At 35.5% G+C, this 26,352-nt stretch overlaps 3 protein-coding genes across 6 annotated transcripts in view; 2 read left to right on the plus strand and 1 right to left on the minus strand.

Annotated features, from left to right (window-relative positions):
• The window catches only part of haf (leucine-rich repeat and fibronectin type-III domain-containing protein hattifattener), a 73,225-nt gene extending 49,978 nt beyond the window's left edge, over positions 1-23,247 (plus strand). For 2 of the 4 annotated variants that reach the window (XM_086831022.1, XM_086831023.1), the window contains 7 exons: positions 13,213-13,410; positions 13,474-14,424; positions 14,701-15,048; positions 16,090-16,775; positions 17,798-17,936; positions 19,196-19,320; positions 21,169-23,247. In XM_086831022.1, coding sequence (XP_086687148.1) covers positions 13,231-13,410; positions 13,474-14,424; positions 14,701-15,048; positions 16,090-16,775; positions 17,798-17,936; positions 19,196-19,320; positions 21,169-21,298 — 2,559 coding nt within the window. In that variant the 5' untranslated portion in view covers positions 13,213-13,230 and the 3' untranslated portion in view covers positions 21,299-23,247. Of the gene's footprint in view, positions 1-13,212; positions 13,411-13,473; positions 14,425-14,700; positions 15,049-16,089; positions 16,776-17,797; positions 17,937-19,195; positions 19,321-19,536; positions 19,921-21,168 lie in introns of all 4 variants that reach the window. The other 2 variants (XM_086831019.1, XM_086831021.1) reach the window with 2 other exon arrangements.
• On the minus strand, positions 5,586-26,084 carry Rab3GAP1 (RAB3 GTPase activating protein subunit 1). The gene is made up of 5 exons (XM_020947528.2): positions 24,669-26,084; positions 24,429-24,601; positions 6,691-7,223; positions 6,405-6,634; positions 5,586-6,337 (listed from the first exon to the last, which is right to left on the minus strand). Exons 1-5 carry the CDS (start codon positions 25,983-25,985, stop codon positions 5,837-5,839), a joined length of 2,754 nt encoding a protein of 917 aa, XP_020803187.2. The 5' UTR covers positions 25,986-26,084; the 3' UTR covers positions 5,586-5,836.
• LOC147644031 (uncharacterized) lies at positions 21,665-23,247 on the plus strand. The gene has a single exon (XM_086831027.1). It carries the CDS (start codon positions 21,665-21,667, stop codon positions 22,382-22,384), a length of 720 nt encoding a protein of 239 aa, XP_086687153.1. The 3' UTR covers positions 22,385-23,247.
• Positions 26,085-26,352: the final 268 nt, after the last annotated feature.

A 26,352-nucleotide genomic window follows, 5' to 3' on the forward strand; every position in this document is an offset into this window, starting at 1 on the left:
TGATATAATTGAGGGGTAAATGAGGGTTCTTACTACTAAGTTTAAATTATTTATACATTTTAATAACAAAACAGAAAAATACAGCCAATATAAGAGGAATAATATAACTAACTAAGAGAATATTTTTTAAGATCTTTAATATAATTAAAGGTCCCAAAATAAATAATGAAAAATACCCAAAAACAGTTGATATTGATAAGGTTACATCTATGTTATATTTATATATAAATCAAAATTTAGGGTATTATAATTTTAGTTAGAAGCATTAAACATTGTAAAGGAGTCATTTCCGACCCCATAAATCATATATATTCTTGATCAGCATCAAAAGCCGAGTTGATCTATCCATCAAAGGCAAAAATAAAAAAATTTTATTTTTTCAAAATTTTATAAGGTTTAAAATTACATCTTACAAACTTTAAAAATTTGATAAAAATTTTAAATTCTTAAAATGTTACATTAATGCAGATGCAGTATGCAGATTTATTAACCTATAAAAAACTAACATATGACAGCTTTCCGAATTAAAATTAATGCTTTTTTGGCTTAGTTATGAGTTTTTTAAAATTTGATTTTTGGATAAAATTGGCATAAAAAAAAGATAAATATTTAGTCAAAGAATTGTATTATAATTTTAGTCAGAAGCTTGAAAACAGTGAAGGAGTCGTTTCCGACCCTATAAATCATATATATTCTTGATCAGCATTAAAAACGGAATCGATCTAGCTATATCCCAAAGAAAACAAATTTTTCAATTTTTTTCGAAATTTTTTCCACATTTTTTAAGGTATTACATGCTTAAAATTTTGACAAAAATTTTACACTTTTTAATTTGCATATTGAGTATGCAGATTTATAAACCTAAAAAAAACTAACATAAGACAGCTTTGCGAATTAAAATTAATGCTTTTTTGGCTTAGGTATGAGGTTTTAAAATTTGTAATTGTCGAAAAAAATGTCATATAAAATATGCATAAAAATCTATTAAAAAGGAAAATACTTTAAGTTTAGTTATGATCAATTTCAAATTCGATTCTATAATTCTATTACAAAGGGTATACAAAGTTCATTTCTCATTATATTTTTTATATTATTATATATATTTCTCTTTAATTCATTTATTTTCCAAAGATATCGATTAAATTATTAAAATACTTTTCTTTCAACCAAAGCTCTTGTTCCCATTTATAAATACCATTTAAGTTAAGGTCACTTACTCAAGCGGATGTGGCTTTAAACAATATTAGTTAACAAAACATTTGGTTTAAAATGGCCAAACCCCTGTTTAGCATATTGCCATATAAAATGATGATTTCATCTTAGCCACCATCAAAAATTGATTGTAGAAAAAAAACCAAAAGATGCCCCCACATAAAAATTAATTATTCCATCCATACATCATTATCCATATTGGCACACACACACACACACCCCTTGTCGAAGAGCGCTAATTGCTGACAAACAATTGCCAATCTTCAATTACAATTATTTACCAACACTTTGCAGAGCTCAAGTGATGTCTTCAATAACCTTGTCAAGGTGGGGGAGGGAGAGGAAGGTGTCTCCCAGCAGGTGAAACACTCGAGTCTTTTACCGCCTACTCCGAGTGTTCATAATTTTAAATTCATCTCTTTACTTATGCATACAACAAACGGGAAAATTTGTAATAAGCCGATTAAGAGGCGTGCCCCCATACAGATTGCACTCACAAATATATACACATTTACAAACACACAGATACTAACTACATACACAGGTGAGACAGGTGAGATGGCATTGCAGTTGACAGGAAAATAAGCAAAAGGTGAGAGATTGCGAGAGATGAAAGAAGAAGCTGTGGAGTAATCCCAACAGTCTTAGCCTGAATTTGTCGACACTCCTCACTTGTTGTTATTATTATTGCTAACGATGCTATGTCACGATTTAAGCTTCATTTTCATTTTAATGGGAGACTTTAAGGCAATGTGTGGGGCAAGGGGTATATGCGACGAGATTTCATTTGAAATTGATAAATTATATATTTAAATATGAAGATGGTAAATGAGAACTTGTTGAATTTATAGAAAATTAATGTTTAACTGAACGAAAGAAATGTGGAATAAATGTTATCGGATTATTTAACAGATCTTTAAAAAATCTATTATGGTAGAAACATATAGAATGCCAACTTGAATTAAAATTCCAAAAAGTGCAACAGCATTTCTTATTTTTATTTAATTAATTATTGTACATTAAATAACAAAATTTCTATAATTTCCCACTAAGTTTTTTAGAGTATATCTTTTTTTTTTTTTTGAAAATATTAAACTTATTTAAAGTGAGTACTGGGTATCATTTATTTCATATCTAAGGTCCTTTACAAAGGGCATTCATCATATAATCAAATCTAATTATTATTCAATTAATTACTTTGCAATGATACTTTCAACCAATAATTAAGAAATTATTTATAATTTCTTGGCAATTTTATTGTTATACACATCAATTTTATTAAGTACAATAACTGAGTATTTCTTTAGTCGATACCTTAAGTCCTTTTTATCGGATTTTCTTGATCTTACCTAATTTTAATTTAATTTATATATTTGTATATATATTCTCTAAGTTTTTATTAACACATTTTAGGATTTTATAATTGAAAAATATGAATTTAATTAAATATAATGACTGAGTACCAATAAGTCCATATCTAGTAGATATCCTTTCTTTAGTTTTTTTTATGTTCCTATAGAATCCAATTTGTACTTAATTAATTATTGCATATCAAATAATAAATTTCAGAGTATTTATTACTAGATTTTCAACAATTTTATTCTAAGAAAATATCAATTTCATTAAGTATAATTACGGAGTATCATTTATTCCATAACTTTACTCCTTTCGATTCACCATTTTCATATGCCACCGTCAGCGTGATTTTCTTTTTATTGCTTACTTTTAATTATTGAGTTGTGAAACTTATAATCTCCTCCCATTCAGCTTCGCTTTTTCCGTTTGTTTTTCATTTTTAGCACAATTTTTCATTCAACTTTTTTTGTGTCTCTGTCATGAATATGGAAATTTTGTGAAGCTTAGTGGCATTGGCAGAGATGGGCCTGGGCCTGGGCCCTGGGCTCCCATGGATATCTTACTAGAAGTATGCCCTATTATTATTTAAGGTCTCTGGCACTTGGCAAGGCTCTTGCATATTTTATTATCAAAATGGGGGAGTTGAGGAGAAGAGAATTTGAGCTAAATTATGGTCTGTGGATGGGAATGGTCGAAGAGTGCTTATCATTGCAGTTTGTTAACTGAATAATTCATGGTCAATAGAGAGAGTTTGGTAGAGAAATGCATTCTGGCAAAGGACTCTGAAGTGTTTTAGTTTCATGATTCTTTTTTTTTGTATACTCTAGATTTCTTTCATTTTATTTCAGTGCCATTGAGCAAGTTCAATAGAAAATTGAAAATCCTGAAGCGAGTGTGTATTTGCTATAATTCAATTTTCTCTGACAAATAAAAAAAAAAAAGATGGGGAAAAACTTTCATTAAAATTCAACTGCATCAGCAAGATTGTAACATAGCTGCAAATATACACACACACACACACACTCGCCTAGGTGGACCACAAAACCGATGGCAAATCAATTGGAATCGAACTTCACTTTTCACTCAACCAACCAGCAAAATCCGCTCCCCTTCATCCTTTCACTTTTTTCTTTTTTTTTGACCCACACCAACCATTTCATGCCAAATTGAATGCAAGAATTTAATTAAGCTTCTCTTGGCTCTTTTTTGCTATATTATTTTATTGAAAATAAATATAACTACATATCTGATTGGGGTTTTGTACGAATATCATTTGAAAATATGTGTGTTTGGCTTACTTTTATACGCACAATTTATTCTTTGATTTATTGAATGACCAACAAATAAATTCATGGGACATTGTCCTACGTTTTTTGAATGGGACTGATGACGACACAAAAAGGGATTCACCAGGAGTAACTCAAAGGAAAAAGGTGAAAATGTTACAAAGGAGGAGGAGACATTTAAGGAAAATCTAAAAAATAAAAAAGTTAAAGGGAAGGAATAAATACAAGGAAAATTATTAAGGGGAAGCGTATAAAATATTCTTGAAAGTGATAAAATGATCTTAGAATTTGTATGATCGTGAATTTTGTAATATAAATAATTAACTAATTTAAATCTAATATGTATAGTTGCTACATTAACTCCTTAATAAATATTAAATATTTTCAAAAGTTTCCTGAAAATTTTTCATAAAAACATACTTATTTTTGTGTATTACTAATTTTCTATTTCTTATTTCTATATGTAATTTTCTTTGCGTACCCGAATCTGTTATTTTATTACCTCAAATAAAGTAAATTTAAAATATATTATATTAACAAAACTTCATAAAAAGTTTCATTATAACATAAATATTTGTTATATTAGAAATGTTCTATTTGTTATTTCCTATTTGAAATTTTTTCTTTACTTCATTTGTATTATTATAACCTTAACTCTTTTTAGAACGTAAAATATTATTATATTATTAATATTTGCTTCATAATTTCATTAAAAAATATATATTTCTTTTATTAGTAATTTTGTATTTGTAATTTTCTGACCTTACCTTTATTTGCAGTTTTTGCAATCTTCAAATTTGCAATTTATTACTTCAACTCCTTACTGAACATAAAATATTAAAAAACATGTTGTACACATTTTCATGATATTTTCATCATAATATATTTTTCATTATATAAATTTTTCCTACTTTTCAAGCTCAAAAATTACACCCATAAAACTACAAATAAAAAAACACCGATATATATTTCTAAACTGTGTGAGGCTGCCGAAGTTAATTTCCGTCTAAGCCATTACCACAAAGTTTGAGCCTTTAAATGGATATGGAATGTGGTAGCTGGTTATGTTAGGCATTAATATACACACTGCAGAGCAGAGCAAAGGATCCCCTGCATTTAAGCACCGAAAGCAAAGTGCACCCAGAGCCAAGGCACTCACATAATTCCTGCTCTCAAATGCAGTAAATACAAATTTATTTTACACTCTTACCATTTTTGGGTTACCAAAACCAAGGAGAGGCAGTAGTCGTCTTCTGCGGAAAAGTGTTGGAACATTGTTGCAGGCTTTACGAGGGAAGAAGAACAACAAACAACAACAACGAAACATGTACACAAAACAATTATAGCCGTAGGTAATTTAGTGGGGAAAACATTACCAAGAAGGGAGTGCGGCAGGGAAAATGTTTTATGTCTTGGCAGAAGGGTTTTCCCCATCTACAAGATGTGTCTTGGCCTCCTGCATGTGCTCTTAAAATAATTTCTGTTAACCATGGCCCACAATTTGCTTATGGCCCAGACTGGAATTGCCGCCCCTCCTTCACATTTTTCGGCAATTGCCTGGCCGAAAAAGTTTGCTTTTGCTAGTTCAGAGAAAAGTAGGAAAAAGAGTTTTCCTCGGTTTTCCCACTTTTGCCTGTCATTCAAGTGGATTTCTTTTGGCCTCAAGTCTGGAAGTGATTATATGAGGGGAAGTTGAAAGGAGTTGAAAGTTCCCAAGAAATGTTTCAACTGTTTGTTGATTATAATTATGTTTTTATTTGTATAAATATGTAGCACCAATAAACACCAAATTTATATATCATATTAAGTTATTTTATATTATTATGTTTATATTTTATAAATTTAAACTGTGCTGTGTGGAATTTCGAGAAGCGAACACTTTAACTTTTCATTCTTAATAACTTCTATGAAGATTTTTTTGTTAATCCCTTTAAATATAGTCAAAGATCTCTCATTTTGTTAGGCTCCTGTATATCCTTTTCCTAAACAAATGCTGTACTTTCCGTAAAGGCTCCACAAAGTCTTAGTTTTTCGCCTGTGACTATAGCTCTCATGAATTGTGGTCCTAAATATAGGCCTTTTTCGGTGCTCTGTGTATCTCCATCTAATCGGATAATATAATCCTTGCTGATCAAACGATCTGTCATATCCTGCTCGAGTTTAGGTATAAGTATATCATAGAGAGTACCATCGCCAGCTGCTGTCAGTCTTCGATTCACAATTGTGCAACAATTTTCATTCCGTAGGATTTCCTCAAACTGTAGCTTCACTTGGGAAAGAGAACTCCTTTTGGGACATCCTGAGAGACGCTCAAAGCATTTAAATTGGTAAAAACGACGTTCCAATTCAGCCAAGTCATCTAGTAAGGGTTTCAGAGGAGGTAATTCATCAGAATGAGATCTTGAGAGTCTACAAAGATCAGCCAAAAGTTGCTCAATCTGAGAGTTGAACAAGTCCTCCACATTGGCATTACTTAAGATGTCCTGAAAAGAAAAGATTTGGGGAATTAAAAACTCCTTTAGATGATGCATAAGTATTTATAAAACTTACAATAAGTTTAAGTATGGCCGAATGTAGAAGGGGAACTATGGTTAATTGATAAATCTCATGCATTTTCCTCGTCTCTAGATAATGAAGCACTTTCAAGGCTTCATTGGTGTCATCAAAGAGTCTTTTTTGTCGGTTTACAGGCACTGCCTGAGCCTGTTCCCACACCTTTTGCCAGGTATTTCCCTCTGTGGTCATTCGGACACTCAATTGATGTTTTACCTCACCCAATTCTGTGGATAAACAAATATAAATATATAAGAAATAATTATTAATAGTTGATACCTACCATCTGTGACCTCCTCCCAATCCTTGGGACTGTACCAACGTATGAAATCCTCCATTATCCCTCTGGGATTTGCTGCTTTGAAGGCCTCCATATCCGATAGCAACGAAGTGCACATCATTTGAGTTGTTAGACCAGAACCAGGACCTAGTTTTAGCATAACCTCAGCATCATCCTGCAACTGATCCTCTGTCTTGGGCACAGGTTCTTGGGTCTCTGGTATGTACAAGTACTCCTCGGGCTCATCCAGCAATTTCTCGTCATTTAAACGTCTCAGACGACCTTCGGGTTTTAGGCTGGGTACAGCTTTTAAGGGAGAACCAGAACCGGCTGTTATATCATCGCAATCAAAGAACTCGCCCTCATCATCATCTTCTTCCTCATCATCTTCCTCGGAATTGGCTTTTCTGATCACTAAATCGGATTTCCTTTTGCTATTTGCCTCGCGTTGCACGCGACGTTCCACACAAACATTAAGCATTTGCAGCTTTTGGTGGAGTAGACAGGTGCGCGTGTCGGGAAAACCAGTGGAAATTCTAAAGAAAATGGAGAAGCAATTGGAGGTGAAATGGAGGTAAAAGCAGGAGGTGTTGATATTACAAATTTGAGTAATTAAACTTGAGGTTTTTGGGTTTATTTATTTATTGAGTAGACTTTTTAATTTGCTGTGAGTTTAAAGTTTATTTTATAAGGATAAATATTTTTATATATTGTTTTCCATATCATGGTTAAAAAGTTTGATGAGTTTTGTATCTTTGTATCTTCTTTAGAGCCTTAATTTATGACTTAATCTTTATAATCATCTTTGTCAGAATAAACTTAGCTTAGTGTTTACAGAATCTTAACTTCTGTTCTTCTTTGAATTAAAGCCTTGATCACAGATAAAGTCTCTTTCTTTGTTCCTACCTATCCTATTCCTAGATCAGATTATTTCCTTATAGGCACACATATATCACTCACATTCTTCGGCTTAATCTCAGTCACTATGTTGACAATCAAAGCCAACAAAAGAAGGCAAAGACACATGCATATATCAGGGGCAAACTATGGGCGTGTATCCCCGGATATATATATGTATGTATATATATGTATATATATATCTGTAGTATGTGTGTGATTCCCCTCTTTGCCCAAAAGTAACCCAATTGATATTCACGCTCATCATGACTGTCAACGCGTGCGTGGCCCTCTGGTCTTGCATAGCCAATGAGCTCCAGAGTGCCGGTGAGTCAGACCCAAAGAAGAGTTCATTGAACTGCAGTGGAGTCATGGAGTTTTTCAGGGAAATGTGTGAGTAATTTTTGGACCATCCAAGAGGAGCGAAAAACGCCATCTCCCCATGGGCAACTTTGGTAGCTGCTGCTGCACTTGGCATTTGCATAAAAGTTGCCTTATTAGTCGCTGCGTGGACAGCTGCATGTTGGCAGTAGCAGCTGCTTAAAAGGTTTCTAAAGTGGCTAAAATTGCACTAAGCCAAAAGGGGGGGATAGAGGGAGTTGCAACTGACAAATGACCTAATGTTGGCCTTAGTTGCAATAAAATAAAAACATCAAATGTGCTTTCATGTCATTAATTCTATGTCTATGTTGGCCCGGAAAATGCCTCCCCATTATCATCATCATGAAATTGTTCCATAAACTTGAGCAAGTTAAGTTTATTTTTTGTGAGAGAACAATTTTAGTTGGCTTCAATGGCCAGAAGGAAGGAAATTGTTTTTCTGTTTTGTGGCATATTTAAAAGAGGATTTTTATAGATAGAAAAGATTTGATGATGAGGCAAGGCTTACATTAGTTAATTTATATCACCCAAAACTCTCTAAAAGCCCAAGTTAGTTTTGCTTTCACCCTCAAAAAATATAAAATTCATTGAATAAACTTTTATCCAATTTTCTGTTGTCACACACATTTAATTCCTGCGGCTAAGCTGACCCAAAAGATTATCAACCTACAACAGCACACCTACAAAAGTCTGGCACTTTTATATATAATGTATATGATATATATATAAACCCATCTATATATAAACTTTTCAATTGACAACTTTTCCCACAAGAGTCGAGAGCTCTCAACTCAACTCACTTTTTTATTTTGTGGAACCTCAAATATTCTAATCCACTTAAATGCTTAACAGCATTATGTGACCTTAAGCCCACAGAAAACCCCCCTAAAAAAAGGGGGTAAAATCACGCCCACAAGAAGTATGCCCGGCTTTTGTTAAATAAAACTTCAATTAAAACATTTTTTGGTGCCTAGAGGTGTGATGGGAGCAGAAGATTGCCCAACCTGACCCAAAGGCAAGTGGATGAAAAACAAAAACAAAAAAAAAAACAGCAAGAAAAATTCAACCGCTGGACCATTGTCTAAAAATGCAAATTTGCCAGCCACCAACCACCAAAAAAAAAAACAAACAAAAAATAAAACCAAAAAAAAAAAGTGAATAATTATGCGGCCAAAACAAAAGAAACAACAAAACGCACCTGAAAGAGTAGGATAGAAAAATCATTTGCACCTCTCAAGTTTTTTGGGGGTGAGAAAACGAAAAACAAAAAAAAGGGGTATTTTTTAAAATACCCTGAAGGAGAATTTTTTAAGAAGTTTAATATAAAATAATAATGAGGTTCCTGAACTCGAGGAATATTTAGAAAAAGTTGAGCTTTTTCTTTCATATTTTTCTTTTAATTTATTAAGTTTCTTGGTGAAGTGAAATTTTGCAGACTTCGAAAACATTTTATAAATATTCTTTGGAAAGAAGTTAAAAAATATTTTTTCAACAGTTTATATAATCTTTGATATTTTATTAAAAAGATAATTAAATATATAGGAACTGTTTAGGTTTTCTTTCACGAGTAATTCTTTATTTATTTACTTTATTGTTGAACTACAATTTTAAAAGATTAACAATTAAAAAATCTATCTTCGGGAAGCCGAAGTTTATATGCCCTTAAAGTTTGCACTCGAATTAATAATCTTAAAATATTAAATCCATATTTATTGATATTTTTATATGACAATGTTTTTTCCACAAACCAAATTTTAAAAATCGTATAACTAAGCCAAAAAATGATTAATTTTAATTCGGAAAGCTTTTCTATGTTAGTTTTTGTTAGGGTTTTAAATCTGCATACTAAATTTGAAATTAAAAAAAAAATAAAAATGTTGTTAATTTTTTTTTTTTGCAATTTTAACGGTTTCATCATTATAAAATTTTGAAAATTTTAGAAAAAATTTAATTTTTTCGGAAATAGCTAGATTGACTTGGCTGTTGATGCCGATCAAGAATATATATGATTTATAGGGTCGAAAATGACTCCTTTATTGCGTTTTAAGCTTCTGACTAAAATTATAATACGTTGCATAAAAATACATTTATTTTTGCACATATATTTTTATATATTATATATTAATCTCAAATATTTAATTTTTAATGAAAAAGTTAAGCTTTTTCCCTCTACATTTCCCTTACTTAATTTATTTCCATTGATAGTAAAATTTTATAATATTAAAAAGGCATTTCTTGGCTAAAATTCTCACATCGAAAAGAGTAATTCCCAAAAAAGTATTCTATTTCAAAACACCTCCTTTTTTTTGGCACTGCATTTTTTAATCCTTTTTTTATTCTCTCTTTTTTTTAACACAATGCTGCCCAAGATTGTACTCCTGAAATCGTTTTTCATTTATTCACTCAGTCAGTTGTTGTTGTTGGCACTTTTTGTTGCAGTTCTTCCTTTGTTTTCCCGCTGCAATTTTCGCACTTTTCGCGCATTAAAAAATTTAGTGATGCAATTAATACGCAGAAGGAAAACAACAAAAGCAAGTCGGGAAGAAAAAAAATGCAGAGGGTGGGGGGAGGGGATCAGAAAGGGAATAAAATGGTGCAAGAATTTTTTAATTAAATTTGTGGCCAGACAGTTGAGTGAGAAATGAGAAACGAGCATAGAGCATAAGAGAAATGGCTGGAGAAAAGTGGAGGGGTTTTCCGGGGGAGAAACAGTGCACAGTGAAGCTTGAAATATTTTTTTCTGCCTTCGTTTTTTATTATCTTTTTTTTTTGTTTGAATTTAGCCACGTAATGCAATTTATAAGTTGAATTAAGGAAGAGACAGTCCAACGAGAAAAAAACCCAAAATGCCATGAAAAATGAAGTCAGGCGCAACGAACAATTGAAACATCAACCTCGGACTCTGCCACAGCCTCCTTCCCCCTCTCCTCCTTCGAGGAGGAAAAGTATCTTTCGGATGCAGGGAGGCGTGACACAGCTGCCGACGAGGAAGGAAAAAAACTATCAATCAAAAGACAAAATGTTGATTATTATTTGAAATGCAGCGAAGCGTGCCATTTAATTATTATTCTGCGGTTTATCTGGAAGCTGCCAGGGCAGAGATACTACTTCAAGTCACTTTGGATTTCAATTTGCAAATTGAGGAAAATTTATTTATATTTTTACTTCGAATTTTAAAGGAAAAAGTGGAGTTTCAGGGAAAGAAATAAAAAAAAAAAACCTGATTAATTCAAGCTAATAATTGCTTTATTTTTAGTGGCTTTGATTTCCATAAAGGATTATTTTCTAAGGAGTTATTCGTTACTAAAATTATTTATTTCTGTTAATTTCTGTTAATATATAAATGAAATATTAACATTTTCTGACAAAAAGCTGGGGAAATAGAAAATTTCAGGGCAAGAAAACATCAGCAAGAATCAAATAACTAAGAATAACATTATTTTTAGTCTCTTACTTTACCATATAGTATTATTTTCTAAGGAGTTAACCCTTGATTATTGTAGTTAGTTATTGATTTTTGTTTTCTTTTATTATATATATAAACTTTTTTATAATATTTATAATTATTATGTATAATATATATTTTATTTAAATCTTGTTTACACTTTTACTTTGAACTTGATAGGAAAACGGAAAAAGAAAATTTTCAAGGCAGGAAAATATCTCATAAAATACGATTATCTTATAACTACTTTATTTTATTGTTACTTAGTTTTCCATTAAGAATATAATATATATAATATATAATCAAATTATTGTACTTTGTTATGTCATTTATCTTTTGATAAATAACAAATATATATTTAAATTTTTTTATAAAAAAGCTAGCTTAAACTTTTTCTTTGCATTCTAAGTTTAAAGTAGAGCGAAGTAGAAGTAGTTCGGAACCAAAAAACATCACAGAAAATAAGATTAATTATATATTTGTTTAATACAAAGTTGTTAATTTCTAGGGAGTTATCTTGAACTAAAATGATTGTTTTTATTTATTTCTTTTTCCTTTTTCTTTTTGATAAATAATAAATACATTAAAGTTTCCATATAAAAATAACCCAGTTCATTCACCTGTTCTTTATGACCCCCCTCTGAATTGTTTGCTTCAAATCACATAATATAACAATGATCAGCGAAAACAAAGAATTTTCTCAAACAGAAAGCAACAAAAAAGAAAATAAAATAAAATCTAAAAATTTTAGCCACAATAATAAACCAAAAGCAATAGAAAGGAGGCGAAAAGTGTGTGTCATCATAACTCATGATTATGCAAAAAAGGTCAACAGCTTCTTCGCCTGACCCTTAAGTCATCATCGGTCATTGTTTGTTTCGGGTTGCAGGAGAAGGGTTACAAAATGTCAAAAGTGTGTGGAGAGGGGAAAAAACATCACGTGCTTTGGCTTTTTTTTTTATGATTCAACCAAATTAAATTAAATGGCTAACAAAAAGCGCGAAATGCATAACACTTGGGACTTTTGAACCACAAAAAAAAGGATGCCAAAAAAAGGATTTACTTTCGCTACGTCTTGCTTTACGGCCGTCGCTTCTTTTATTTTTTATGCCTATTTTATGGGGTAACAGAGCCTTGAAGCACCTCGTTTGACAGGCCAGAAGCAGCCAGGCAGACAGGCAAATTAATCAAAACTAAACTGCCCCAAGGATCAGGTCAGCAAGGAAAGAGGATACCCTCTCCTTTCACGCACTGTTTGTTGTCTAACGAGCATGAAAATGAAATTGAAAGTAGCCTGCCAAAAACTGATTGATAGAGCCAGTTTCCTCTCACACTTTTCACACGGCAAGAAAATTAAATGAATTTTATAAATATTAAAAATTTTATAAGCCAAAATTTAGACGCTTCTCTGGTTCTTAAACACATTTTTAAAGGAAGCTAACTATGCTTGAATGGAATATATTATTTTAATATTAGTTTAGGGCAGTTCAAGGTTCTTTTTATATATTTGTCATATCCCAAAATATTTTTAATTAATTATATTCAACTCTGAAGACCTTGAACGTTTTATTTTTGTCCTGTATAACTTTGTTTCCTTCCCTACTCTCCTTGAAATCCTTGACCAACTGACCATAGGCATTTACTGTAACCCCAAGAGGTAGAAGATTTGCCTGCCAGGCGACAGTATTAATTGGATAATTTATGGCCTCGTCTGGCACAGACAACCTTCACTCTACTCCACACCAACTCTTCTTCTATATAAATCTCTAACTGAAATTTGTCTTGTTCTATTTATTTTGCAGCTCTATGCCGGCACCAAGATGAGACCCGGCCGTACGATAATAGCAACCAGGAATCTGCTCCTGCTACTCCCACTTGTTCTGGGAACGCTAAATGGGGCCCAAGCTCAATGTCCTTGGCAAAGGGATGTCCCTGATTTGCAGACAAGCTGCATTTGTGCCTATAACTTGGGCAGGGAACTATCCGTGCAATGTGATCAGGTAAAGATACTTTGCTTTTATTAATGAATTTCTTATAATTCTTTATTAAATATTCTTTTGCAGGTTGATTTCCCGCAACTCCTGGAGGCCATGAACACTCATGCTCGTCTGAAACCCGTGGATTTGTTATATGTAAATAACTCTTCGATACCAGAGCTGCCCGAGGCCATCTTTAGCAATTTGAGCCTTCATAATGTGCAACTTTCAAGCTGTGGCATTCAACGGATTGCAGCCGGTGCCTTCAAGGGTCAGGAGTCTGTGTTGCGAAATCTCAATTTGCAGGATAATCTGCTTACGGAAGTGCCTGTGGAGGCACTTCGCGTCCTGGGCAAGCTTAATCTGTTGGATTTATCCAAAAATCAACTTAGCCGCATTCCCGACGATGCCTTTGTGGGTCTGACAAAGCTCTCAACCCTCAAGTTGAACGATAACAATGTGACCCTCGCAGGGAGTGCATTTCGAGGTCTCGAACAGAGTTTGAAAAACTTGAATCTCAAGGGGACCAAACAGCGAAAGGTTCCGGAATGCATTCGAGGATTGAAAAGTCTAGCTTTTCTCGATCTCTCACAGAATGGGATCAAAGAGTTGCCCGGTGCGGGTGGTATACGTGTCTTTGATGGTCTGGATGCTTTGACAGCCTTGAATTTGGAAAGGAATCTCATCCAGAGTATTGGTGAAACGGCCTTTGCGGGCGTTAGGAAGACCCTTAGCTCACTGAGTTTGCTCAATAATTTGCTGGCTGAATTTCCCATTGGTGCTGTGCACTCACTGAAAGAGCTACGCGTTTTGGACATTGGATTCAATCTGTTGACCACATTGCCAGAGGCAGCCTTTCGGGGCAATCCTGGCATCACTCTGCTAGCTTTGGATGGCAATCCCCTGAGCAGTGTGCCCGAGGGTGCCTTTGCCCATCTGAATGCCACACTGCGAGGTCTTTCCCTGGGAGGTAGATTCTTACACTGCGATTGTAAGCTACGATGGGTGGCCGAATGGATACGCAATGGAGACTTACAGGTGAGCTAAGAATTCCTTAAAATATAAAGTCTTTGGAATATCATTTCTTATTAACCAATTACACCCATAAATCCTTCAATTTCTGACTTCCATTTGAAACCCTTTTAAAACCCAACCAATTGTTACCTGTTCTCCGATAACAAAACCTGTTGTCAAATGGCCCGTTTCCGATTAGATCTCTTTCTTTTTTTTGCAAAAAAAACTTTGCCAACATTTGTTTCATTAACTCCACCAAACTGTGTGTGCTTTGACTTCACCTTCTCCCCAAACCCGCAGGTAACATCCCGGGAACGAAACCCACAGTTCTGTGGCACTCCACCACGTTTCCGGGACCGTGGCTTCTACTCCATTCAGCCGGAGGAACTCAGTTGTCCGGACATTGCCGATGCCGCCCTCCGTGGACCCGTTGGCCTGGCCGATAACCTCAAGCCAACATTGTCCACCTCCCCCACCGTCGATTCGGTGGAGTTTGAGACGGGAACGGGCACTGGAACAGGGTTGGGCACCGGCACAGCCGCATCGGCTCCAGTGGGGAGCAGTGTGAGCAGTTCAACATCGACAACGACACCCACAACGACCACGACGATAACAACAACGCCGGAGCCAACCACCAAGAGGAGCACGGTGAGTGATGACGAGGAGGTGATAAAATAAGGATGGATCGTAAAGTTAAATACGAGTTTTGTCAGGGGGGGTAGGAGGGCAGGAAGGAAGGAAATAAAACCCAGTTGGGTTTTCCAAGTGAGGAAAGGTGGTGGCCACATTGTCACCTTGTTCAAAGAAAAACATAATTTTTAACTACACTTAAAGGCTTGTAAAGCTTATGATATGTCAATATTTAAAATATTTATATTTAAAAAAAATGATGGGAGAGGTCTTGAAAGTGGGTACTCTTTTATGAAATTGTTATGGATTTTGTAATAATTTATAAGAACCTATAAACTATTAAGATTTATAAGTGAATTGAGGTTAGTTAAAAGCGTTTAACTTGAAAATAATGCTACTAATTAAAGGTTCCTTTTATGAAAACATATCTTTCTAACTATTATTATATAATTTTCTGAGACAAGCCTGATCTTTAAGCTAAAGAAATGTAAATAATTTTTTATAATTTTCCCAACCAATCTTTATCTCAAAGCTTATGATATGTAAATATTTTAAATAACAGAACAAAAAGCTTGCAGAGGAGTCTTGAAATGGGGTTTCTTTCATAAAATTCTTATAAAATGTTTAATAATTTATACTATTAGGAATTATACGGGAATTAAGCTTATTTAAAAGGGTTTAACTAAAAAATAATACCTAAAATTACAGGTTCCTTTTAGCAACAAATTTTTCTAGTAATTATTTTCTAATTTTCCCAAGAAATCTAAATTTTAAAGCTTATGATATGTAAATATTATAAATAGAACAAAATGCTTGCAGAGGAGTCTTGAAAATGGGGTTTCTTACATAGGATTGTAATAGATTTTAAAATAATTCCCAAGAAGGTCTAAACTATTAAGAATTAGAAGCTCATTAAGCTTATTAAAAAGGGTTTAAATTGGAAATAATTCTAAGAGCTACAGGTTCCTTCTTAGGCATCATATTTCTCTAGCAATTACTATTTAATTTTCCCAAACAAATCTTGATCTTAAATCCTTAAAATCTTTTACCTTTTCACAGACCCGTTCACCCATTAAGACAACAACAACAACTGCATCTGGTACAACTTCATCTCCAGCAACAAATCTCTCTGTGAATGGAACTGGGACAGTTCAGGCCACCTCCATTACCACCACCAGCAGCAGCTCATCCTCATCCTCCTCCTCGTCAACGGGTCATGGGAATAGCAAACAGGCTCCAGGATGGCGACAAGGTGTAACCAATGGCAACGGCAATAGTGGCGGAACTGGAGGACTTCATAAGCCACAGAGGCCACCACTCGTCCTGGGCTATCCGCCCCAGAGGGGCACTCGCATCGATGATGCCAACGAGGTGCAAGTGAAGCATGCCTTCCGACAGGATAGTTCTGTGATCATTCAATGGGACTCGGACACGGCAAATATCCTGGGATTCCGTGTGGTCTATCGCCTGTTTGGTGAGAAGGCCTTTAAGCAGGGACCACCGTTGGAGGCCAGCGAAAGGGAATTCAAGATCAAGAATGTCCCGGCCCAAGAGTGTATCATTGTGTGTGTCATATCGCTGGAGGAGCTGCATGTTACCCCCGAGACAGTGCCCTATCAGCAGTGCCGTGAAGTCAGAACGGTGGCCTCACAGGCCTCCAACATGGATAAGATAACGATTGCGGCCAGTGCGGCCATTTGTGGCACCATCATTGTGGCCGTGATTGTCTTCATTGCTGCCAGCAGGTGGGTTCCAGTCGTAGTAACCTTCTTGGCCATGAGTTATGGCCCAACAACTGAGCCACGGACAAAGCCAATTGCTGTGCAAAGTGGCTGGCTGATTTATCGCAAGGTCCTTAAGTCGTTGCCACTTTCTATATATGGAGTCTTCTCACCGCATTGAATCTGTTATGCTTTGGTTATAGTTATATAAGAGTAGCTAGACACTTAATCATCTTAAAGTGGAAGTTCTTAATACACTTTAAAGGCGGGGTATTTGCACACTTTATCATCTTTAAGAACTAGATCTTAAAACACTTTTAAGGTATAGTTTCATTTGGTTTAGAAAAATATCTTTGGATTTTTATATTTATTTATTTATATAAAGCTAGCGGTTGGTTGTAAACTAAAGGCTAACTTAGGATATTGAATATAGTTTTTGTGATTAAATTTCTTTAGCTTAAAGAGACTTTTAGGAAAATAACTATACATTTTTAGATATATATCGAGGATAGATTTTAAAATTAAAATTTAAATGAATTTAAGACTATTTCTTTAGTATTTAAAAGAACAAAGCTTAAAGAGGCTTTTAGGAAAATATCTAAAAATGTTTAAATGTATATATATTGAAGATAGTTTTCGGGATTAAATGTAAACAAACTGAAGACTTTTTCTTTAGTATTTAAAAGATCAAAGCTTGAATAGACTTTTAGGAAAATATCTTTAAAATTTCAAATATATACAGAAGATAGATTTAATATTTAAATTTAAATGAACTGAAGACTTTTTCTTTAGTGTTTAAAAGAACTAAGCTAAAAGAGACTATAGAACCTCATATTTAAATTGAAAATAGATTTGCTATTTAAATTTCAATGAACTACAGACTGTTTTCTTTAGTATTTAAATGAACAAGGCTTAAAGATACCTTTAAATTTTAGTATATACCTTTAATTGCTGCTAGATAATCGCTTAACTAGTCTGTTTAACTATCCTAGTTTTCTCTCAATTTCCCAACGCATCCTTTTATTATTTTTTACTCATTTTTTTAGACGCTCCCGCAAACTGCAAAACAGCCAACAGAAGAGCCCGCTGCCAATTGGAGGTCTGCCCGTTAATTGCTGCGGTCCAACCGGTTCACCAGGACCACTTGGCTCCATTGCAACGCTATCGGCATTTAACAATCACAAGGTGAGTCTACCTGCTCCTCCTCCTCGATCCTCCTCGTGTTTCTATCTTTCCACAGTTAAAGCTTTGCCAAGAAATCGTTACTATATACCCCTGGCTCCCAGCTGTCTGTCTAACCATTTAGTTAGATGATAGTTTGGCCCCCAACTCTGGGATTTGGCTCCGGGAAATTGGCAGTGCCGCGATTTGATGGCGGTTGATTGTATTTATGGGGGACTACAAATTAAACGTATCAGAAAGTATTTCAAATTTGTAATCTGTACTCTTTTTTGGCAAGGTAAAGTTGCCAAAAAAGTAGAGTAAATAATTGCTGATAAGTGGGGGTTATGAACAGACTTTAAATATTAAACTATAGACTTGACAAATATACTATAAAGTATAAAGAAAGTCTCTTAAATTTAAACAAGAAAGGAAGCTAACTTCAGTACGCCGAAGTTTATATACCCTTGCAGATAGAACTTCGATGACTAGGAATCCATACAATATATATTATATAGATTTATGTTAAAAAATCAATAAAGTAATATTTGCTTTCATTTCATTCACCTATACATATTATATTTGCAGTTTTACATTCACAGATTTGCATTTTTCCTCTATATCTAACGGTCGTTAGTATGGCACCTATATGATATAGTCATCCGATTTTCATAAAATTTGACACAAATTTTAAGACTAATATAAAATGGCTATATCTCAAATTTGATGAAAATCTGCTGAAAACGGAAAACGTTATAATTTTTAATTGTATTAATTTCTCGATCGTTCCTATGGGAGCTATATGATATAGTAGTCCGATTTTCATGAAACTTTACACAAAATTGTAGAATAATACGAAATGACTATATCTTAAATTTAATTAAATTCTGTTGAAAACTGAAAATGTTATAAGTTTTTTGTAAAAATTTTCCGATCATTCCGATCAGCTATATGATATAGTCATCCGATCCGTTCCTACATATACACGAGTGATAATATATAGAAGACTAACTACAAAGTTTCATTCAGATAGCTTTAAAACTGAGAGACTAGTTTGCGTAGAAACGGACAGACGGACAAACGGACAGACGGACAGAAGGACACACGGACAGACGGACATGGCTAGATCGACTCGGCTGTTGATCCTAATCAAGAATATATATACTTTATATGGTCGGTGGTGCCTCCTTCACTGCGTTGCAAACTTCTGACTGAAATTATAATACCCTGCAAGGGTATAAGAACATTAATTTAAATATATTTACTATTACTTTTTCTTCTAGGAATGGGATCAGGTGTCTGCCTACAGTGGTCGCTCGATACCTAGACCTCGCATTTATCCCGTGGAACAGCCAGATGATATGCGTAGTCACTTTTCTGGCATGCCTGGCAAGGTGGGCAAGTCAAGGTGAGAGTCCCATTTCCACAATCTTCCTCGAATCAAACATTTGCTTGCCCCGCATTCCAAGCTTGCGTGCATATTTTTTTTTTTGCCCTGATTGTTTATTTACTTTATTTGTTTATTTGGTTCATTTCGTTTGTTTCTCCATTGTTTGTTTATGCATATTACACACACACCACACACATACACGCGACACCACAAACACCACCCGCATAACCACAGTAGATCCTTGGCGGATGGACAATCGCAGCATAGTTTCTCAAACAATTCACATCGCGGCTATTTGGGCAGCGCCTTTCCCTCGAATTTGGTGAATTCTCGCCCGGAATTGCGTCAATCCCGGCAATCCTTGGCCGCCGCCTCGGAGCGTATGTCAAGGGCTTCCTATGCCGGCTCCATACATGGCGGAGGAGGAGGTGGCAATGGAGGCGGAGGAGGTGCAGGAGGCGGTGGCCTCCCCGTGAGCAGCCTTATGGCCATGAGCGGAATGGTGGGTGGCGGTGGCCCCGCCAGCATTGCCTCCAGTGCCCGAAGATCGCGTCCGCGCTCCAGATCACGCGAACAACTAAATGCCAGCCACATACATAACCATCGACCGGGAAGTCGGTAAGTAGAACATTAACAATCAGATAATCACGGATCTTGGCATCTTAATTAAACCAACTTCGCTCCAACACCCACTCAAATTCACACACTCTGTCAACAGATCACAATGAAAATAACACAAACACTTCTTAATTTACACTTTCGATTCTTTCTTTTATGTTTCTCGTTTTCTTTGTTTTAATGCCTATTTTTTTTATAACTTTCGGTTGAGTGATTAATTTAATTAGCCAATTTTTTTTATAGCCAGAGGTGGGGCTTTGATTTATTATACATTTAGTTTCTAAACACACAGCAAACAATGATTATTTTGTTGTAGGTTTTTTTAAAGATATTTTTGTGGTATAAATAATACTTAAAAAATTGATTAATGAATCACTGTTATTTTAGCTATAATTTGCTTCTTTTTTATACGGTTGATTCATAAACTTGGCCTTGAACTTTTCTACTATTAAATATTATATTAAAGGTTGAGGTTTAAATAGATTTTTATAATTATTTCCAAAGCTACCTCTTAGCTTTTTCTTTAAATACATTTACTTAGAATTAAGTAAATTCTTTTATGATTTAGTTACAAGTATTTACTAAATTTACTCTCCAAAACTTCTTCAAAAACCTTAGAACTTTCAAATAACTCTCTTGGTAATCAATTTTAGGTTTATTTAATAACTAACCATCTCACCTTAAAGTTAATTTAACTGATTTTTATAATTTTTTCTAAGGAAGTTAACTTCCTATATATACTTCGAATTTTGTAAATGCTTTTATAATATATTTAAAAATATTTAATACATTTATTTCCTAACTATGAGATAACATAATATTTACTAAGATTTGAAAAAATTCTTTTATGATTTATGTATAAATATTTACTACATTTATTCCCTACAATTTCCCTACAAAACCTTACAACTTTCAATTAACTTCCTTGGTAATCAATTTCAACTTTGTTTAACAACTAATTGTTTAACAACTCATTGAAATCGAATCAAACTTTCATATTTATGTATAAAATTCTGTAACTACATTGTGTACATGCATTCCTTTCACCACTAAAAAAAAAAAACACTGCTAAAAGCCCCTTGCGTAAATTTTACCTCCACTCCGTTACCATTATATTTTTTAAATGGCGTTTCGCTTGGTTTGTACCATGTATAAATTTTAACTACACCAAAAAATGAAGCAATGCAATGGCTTCATTAACTTTTAGATGATCTCTGATATAACCCATAGAAACTATACCCATTGCAGATACTCGCAGGCGGGATCGACGCATACGCTGAACAATTATTGCGATACATCGGACAATTGGACGGATCATGATATGGACATCTATATGGCCCGAAATCCGACAACGCGGAACGGTCTAGTGCCATTATGAGGGCGGCTTACGTTATCCTGATATTTCAATGTTGTATTAAACTGGGATGGCATTTTCTGACAATATCTGACGCCGGCCATTGAGGGGCATGGTCGGCGTCATCAGCAGCAACAGCAGCAGTTGCAACAACAGCAACAACAGCAGCAGCAGCAGCAGCAGCAGCAGCAACAACAGCAGCAGCAACAGCAACACCAGCAGCAGCAGCAGCAGCAGCAGCAGCAACATCATCTAGAGCAACCACTGCAGCGGCATTTGAGGAATGAGCGACATCAACAACGACACAGAAGCAATCAGCAATTGGAGCAGCAGCCATATCAGCAACCACAGCAACAGCAGCAACAGCAGCAGCAACGATTACACTACTATATGCCGCAAACGGAGCGCTGCACCTCACCCCCCGATGTGGTGCCCCGAGCGGCCAATTTCCATAATAGCAACACTACAACCACTTTAACAACTACAACTACAACTCCTGGCAGCAGCAACATTGCCAACAGCATTAGCAACACAACCAGCAGCAGCAACAGCAGCAGCAACCAGCAACAGACGCCGCTGGATGCGTTGACAGCCACACTGGAGAAGGATGCAATAGCGAATGGCATTGTTGTCGAGAACTATTTTAACGAATATGAACGTCAGGAAATCATTTATCATCATCCCACAAGCAAGAGCAGCAACAGTGGCAGCAACATAGCAGCAACAGCAGCGGCAAGTCGCCAGTTACCCCGCAGCAATGCCTTCCGTTTACAGTTACCGACAACGACTAACAATATTTTATATAGTAATCATGATGCTGCAACCGGCAACATGGGCAATTATAAGGCGCATACATTTAGTGATAACTGTAATTGTACATGTAATTGTAGTCTAAGCGAGGAGGAGAAGATGGTCACTGTGACAGGAGCAGCAGCAGCAGCACGAGATGAGGAGCAGCAGATGGATGTTGGCTCATCCTTGGCGGCCAGCACCTCGGTGTCAAGCATTGAGCAAGTGGAAAAGGATGAGGAACTAGATGAAAATGCATCCTTGACATTGGCTGACACTGAGACAGAAGCAGACACATTTGTAGACGAGGCCAGGCCTTAAGTGTTGCTGCTGCTGTTGCTGTCACCAGGGGCCACTTGAGATTTGCATAATGCATCTAACAATTGCAAAATGCAAAAATGTTGAAAATGTAATCCCGAGAAATATAGTATATATATATAGATATTTTTATATGCTGTTTAGAGTGCAATAAACACCAATATTTCCCCTCCCCCTAGTTCTCTTTTTTGCAATTAGACACACACATTTCACAAAATGTTGAGCAATCAAAGAACTACAACTTAAGTCAATATATGGTACTAATTATACTTAATAGCTATTAAATCTGATTAACTAATGTTTAGTGTCTAAGGAGGAGGAAAAGCAAAGGAAAGAAGAATGTTTAAATGCTGGGATAGACAGGCATAAAAGTCGCTAAGAAAGCACAAAAAAAAACAAAAAGCTAAAGCAAAAGCAATATGTAAATAACTTTAGAAAATGATGTAATTTACTTCCAGTTTCAAGAGTTTCAAAATAGTTTAGAAAAATATATAACAATTGTTTAGAGTACTTAAATGTACTATTTCAAATTAAAATTATAAACATTCTCTAGTCCTAATATTCTATATCATTTACATTCCACACACTCCCTTCAAGTCCACTTTATGTTTGTCTATCCCAGCCCATCATTGAGTAGTTTTTGGAAGCAACCAAACCATTTTACTGCCTAAACAGTTTTACTTTTTTTAATGTTTAACTCATGTTAAAGTTCAACACTTTTTTTATATTAAGCTTCGATTTTGTTTCACTTCGTTTTTTGTACAGAAGCCTCAATTGAAACATTTGCGTGCTAAGTTCTTTCTTTATGAATTATGATTTATACTTTCTTTAGTGAGAATTTAATAAAAGTAATCTATTAAAATGAACATATTTTATTTCCTTTATCATTTCCAATTGGTATGTATATGTATTTTATCCTTGTATATATGTAGAAACCTTTAGGCTTAAGCGTTTAAAACGATCTTCAGTTTATTTGGCAATTATCTCATTATCATTACCATTATTGTTGTTGGAGGGACGAATCCGGATAAACAGTCCGGCGGAGTCGAAACACAGTTGACAGTTAACAATATTTAGTGCCCGTGGGCAGGGTCACCTTCTCAAGGCGATCCACAAACACGTCCATGTCTGGCACTAAATACTTAGTGAAGTAAGCAGATATCTATTATCTATATGTACTCTATAATCTATCGGTAAGGAAAAATCAGTTATAGACAAGGCTTTGAGCATTAGATTGGTAAGCACAATTTTAGGTGGAAAACGGGAGCAATTATTTAGAAAAAAAATAACAAAACTAAGAAACAAAATATTCAAATAAAGCAAAAGTAGGCAATAAATTCAAAGAAAAACCCAAAAAAATGACTCCCTTAAAAAGATGTTTCACTTGTAAAGCAAGCAGAGAGGAGTAGAATCTCTAAGCATAAGAAACTTTAAATCAAATTTAGTGTTAAAAAAAAAACAATTACAACTAAATTAAACTGCCTTAGCACATTGGAGAGGGAGAAAGAGAGAGTAACACAGCACGTGCTTAAATTTAGTTTAGATGCACTCGAAGAAGAACAACAAAAAGATGACACCAATTGGAGATGAGCAATATTTTATTATTGTAAATGGTGAGACACCAACACTAATACTGCCAGAATATAAACAAAAACAGAAACATATATAAAACACGGAAAGATAGATGATAAATTGGGATATAAATGCTCATCTCCTGGCCAACACACCGATAAAGACAAACGAGGAGCAGATATCCACCAAACAATTAGACTTATAAATAGTACACGATCCCATAATAAATGTGCGTTATATATTGTTACAAGTAAATCCAATTCAAAAAAAAAGAAATGTTAAAAACTTGCGGCTTCACACAGATTTAGCAAAAACGAAATTTACTAGAAAATATTTACGAAGCGTTTCCGTTTTTGGTTTCTCAGTTTCGTACGCATCAAGTTCCAAATAAAATGAATATTTTTGTTACGAAAACCAGTCTAGCGTGATCTTGTTTTACTTTTAAAACTTAATATATATATATGGAAGTACTCACCCTGGAACCAAGAGTGAGTTATCCCAAATGAGTCGCAGCTGTCGCGTAAATGCCGCCCACAATTGAGCCATTCCCTCGACGCTGCCCAGGTGGGCATGACAGGTGGCCAACAGGCAACTCAAACGGCAGACCAAAGAGTCGGGAACAGCGCTCTTAATACGCATGGGATCGAACTGCAACAGAAGTTAAAAGAAACTTGAAAATTAAATGAAATTTAATTCATATTTAACACAACTTTACCTTATCCTTGAAACTCTTTTTGGCATAGGGATACAAAGCCATATCCGGATGCATATCGGGAAATAGATAGGCCAGTAATTCACTCAACTCGCTCTCGGTCATGGGTCCTGGCAGCTTCTTGGTTAAACCTGCCTGCGAAGGCAGCTCGTAGCTCCGTTCCTTGCGCTGCGTTAACTTGGTTTCCGTGATACGATCCAAGGGATTGGCTCCTGCCTCTGCTCCGCTGCTTACTCCCGAGAAATTCCTGCCCACATAGGACTCCAGGGATCTAGTGACCTCACCCACAGACTGATAATGATTCAGACAACTGGAGAGATACGAAAAAGCCTCGACGGATAGATAAACCTTTCCCAGCGGAGCCTTGGATGGCACAAAATCAGTTCTCTGTTCGCTGTCAAAGGCCACATGCTCGGATAACTCTGGCCAGGTGTAGACTAGGTAGATTTCCGTCCGAGATTCGGGTGTATAGCCATGCGGTAAGGCATAAAAGTGCTCCAGCTCCAGTTGCGAGACTTCGCCGTCAACGACTATATCTTCAGAGCACAGGCCATGATCAAAGGGCACATACATGGGCATACGAATGCGCATGGTATCCAGAGCATAGGTGGTGCACACAGAGATCTTGGCAGCCTGGGAATACGATGTGGGCACCTTTTCCCTGAACAGGGTGAGCAGACCCATCAGGAATCGACACTCGGACGGGGCCTTCTCCAACCCTACGAGCCTGAAATTGGTCCTTAGGGCAGGAGCTAAGGCCACGCCCATGTAGAAATTCCATTTCGGATCGTAGATCTGCACAAAGATGGGAACCACACTCTGAACTTCTGCGGCCACCACAGCAGCAGAGCTCAGGAAGAAGTTGAACTCCGATGTGGACTTCATGTACTTGAGATTGGGACTCATTGGATGCAGGACAATAAAGCGTCTTAGGCCGTAGATTCTGGCCAGTGTGTGCAGCTCCTGGGAGCTCCTTATGGGCGGTCCAAAGCTATTCCCGCTGCTCATCAGATCGTGGTGGCAATACGTGCGTTGCAAACAGGTGTTCTCCTTGCTGGTGTCCTCCTTCTCATCCTCCAGTATGGCCTGGTGGTACTCCACCTCTATGCTTGTTCTCAGCACATCCAGATTTTCCCTTTCCACTTTCCACTTGCACTGGAAGATTTCCTCCGCTTTGAAGCTACGGCCCACGTCGGCCACATCGGCAGATACATCCCATTTCTGTAGAATTTCGCCCAGTTGGGCGTTGAATACCTCCCAATCGGAGTCCGCACTGAAGTTCTCGCGGTAAAAGTCGTTGTCGTCAATTTCCTCGGCCATTTCTTTAAATTTGCAACGCGATTTAACAAAAGGCAACAAACTAAATCGCAGACAAAACAATGGGCAGTGTTGCCAGACTGGTGGAATTCAGCTGATTCTGCTTAAACGATTTTATTGGTATTTTTAATACCGCAAACTAGTTCGATAACAAAATATTTATTAAAAGACAATAAAATCATTTAAATTAACTACTAACTTGATTTTTAAATGAAAAGGTTTGTTTTAGCAAGTTAAAAATGTTTTGGCAGTATCTTTAATATATTCTACAGGTTTAAAAAAAAACTGAATTTCATTACTAAAATCGCACTAGGTGGTAGCCCTGTTTTGCTCAGCTGATTTTTGTTTACAATTGCAAAATTTTTATATT

This window comes from Drosophila serrata, unplaced genomic scaffold (genome assembly GCF_035046125.1).
Source record: "Drosophila serrata isolate PLE 108 unplaced genomic scaffold, ASM3504612v1 contig_240, whole genome shotgun sequence".
NCBI lineage: Eukaryota > Metazoa > Arthropoda > Insecta > Diptera > Drosophilidae > Drosophila > Drosophila serrata.

What these genes read in the sequence shown, in the direction of transcription:
- Rab3GAP1 (XM_020947528.2), bottom strand. Translation starts at nt 25,985, where the DNA reads ATGGCCGAGGAAATTGACGACAACGACTTTTACCGCGAGAACTTCAGT. An exon ending in TTGGGAGGAGGTCACAGATG is followed by an intron (nt 6,635 to 6,690) that starts GTAGGTATCAAC and finishes GTTTATCCACAG; the next exon opens with AATTGGGTGAGGTAAAACAT. An exon ending in CGGCCATACTTAAACTTATT is followed by an intron (nt 6,338 to 6,404) that starts GTAAGTTTTATA and finishes TTTTCTTTTCAG; the next exon opens with GACATCTTAAGTAATGCCAA.
- LOC147644031 (XM_086831027.1), top strand. Translation starts at nt 21,665, where the DNA reads ATGCCGCAAACGGAGCGCTGCACCTCACCCCCCGATGTGGTGCCCCGA.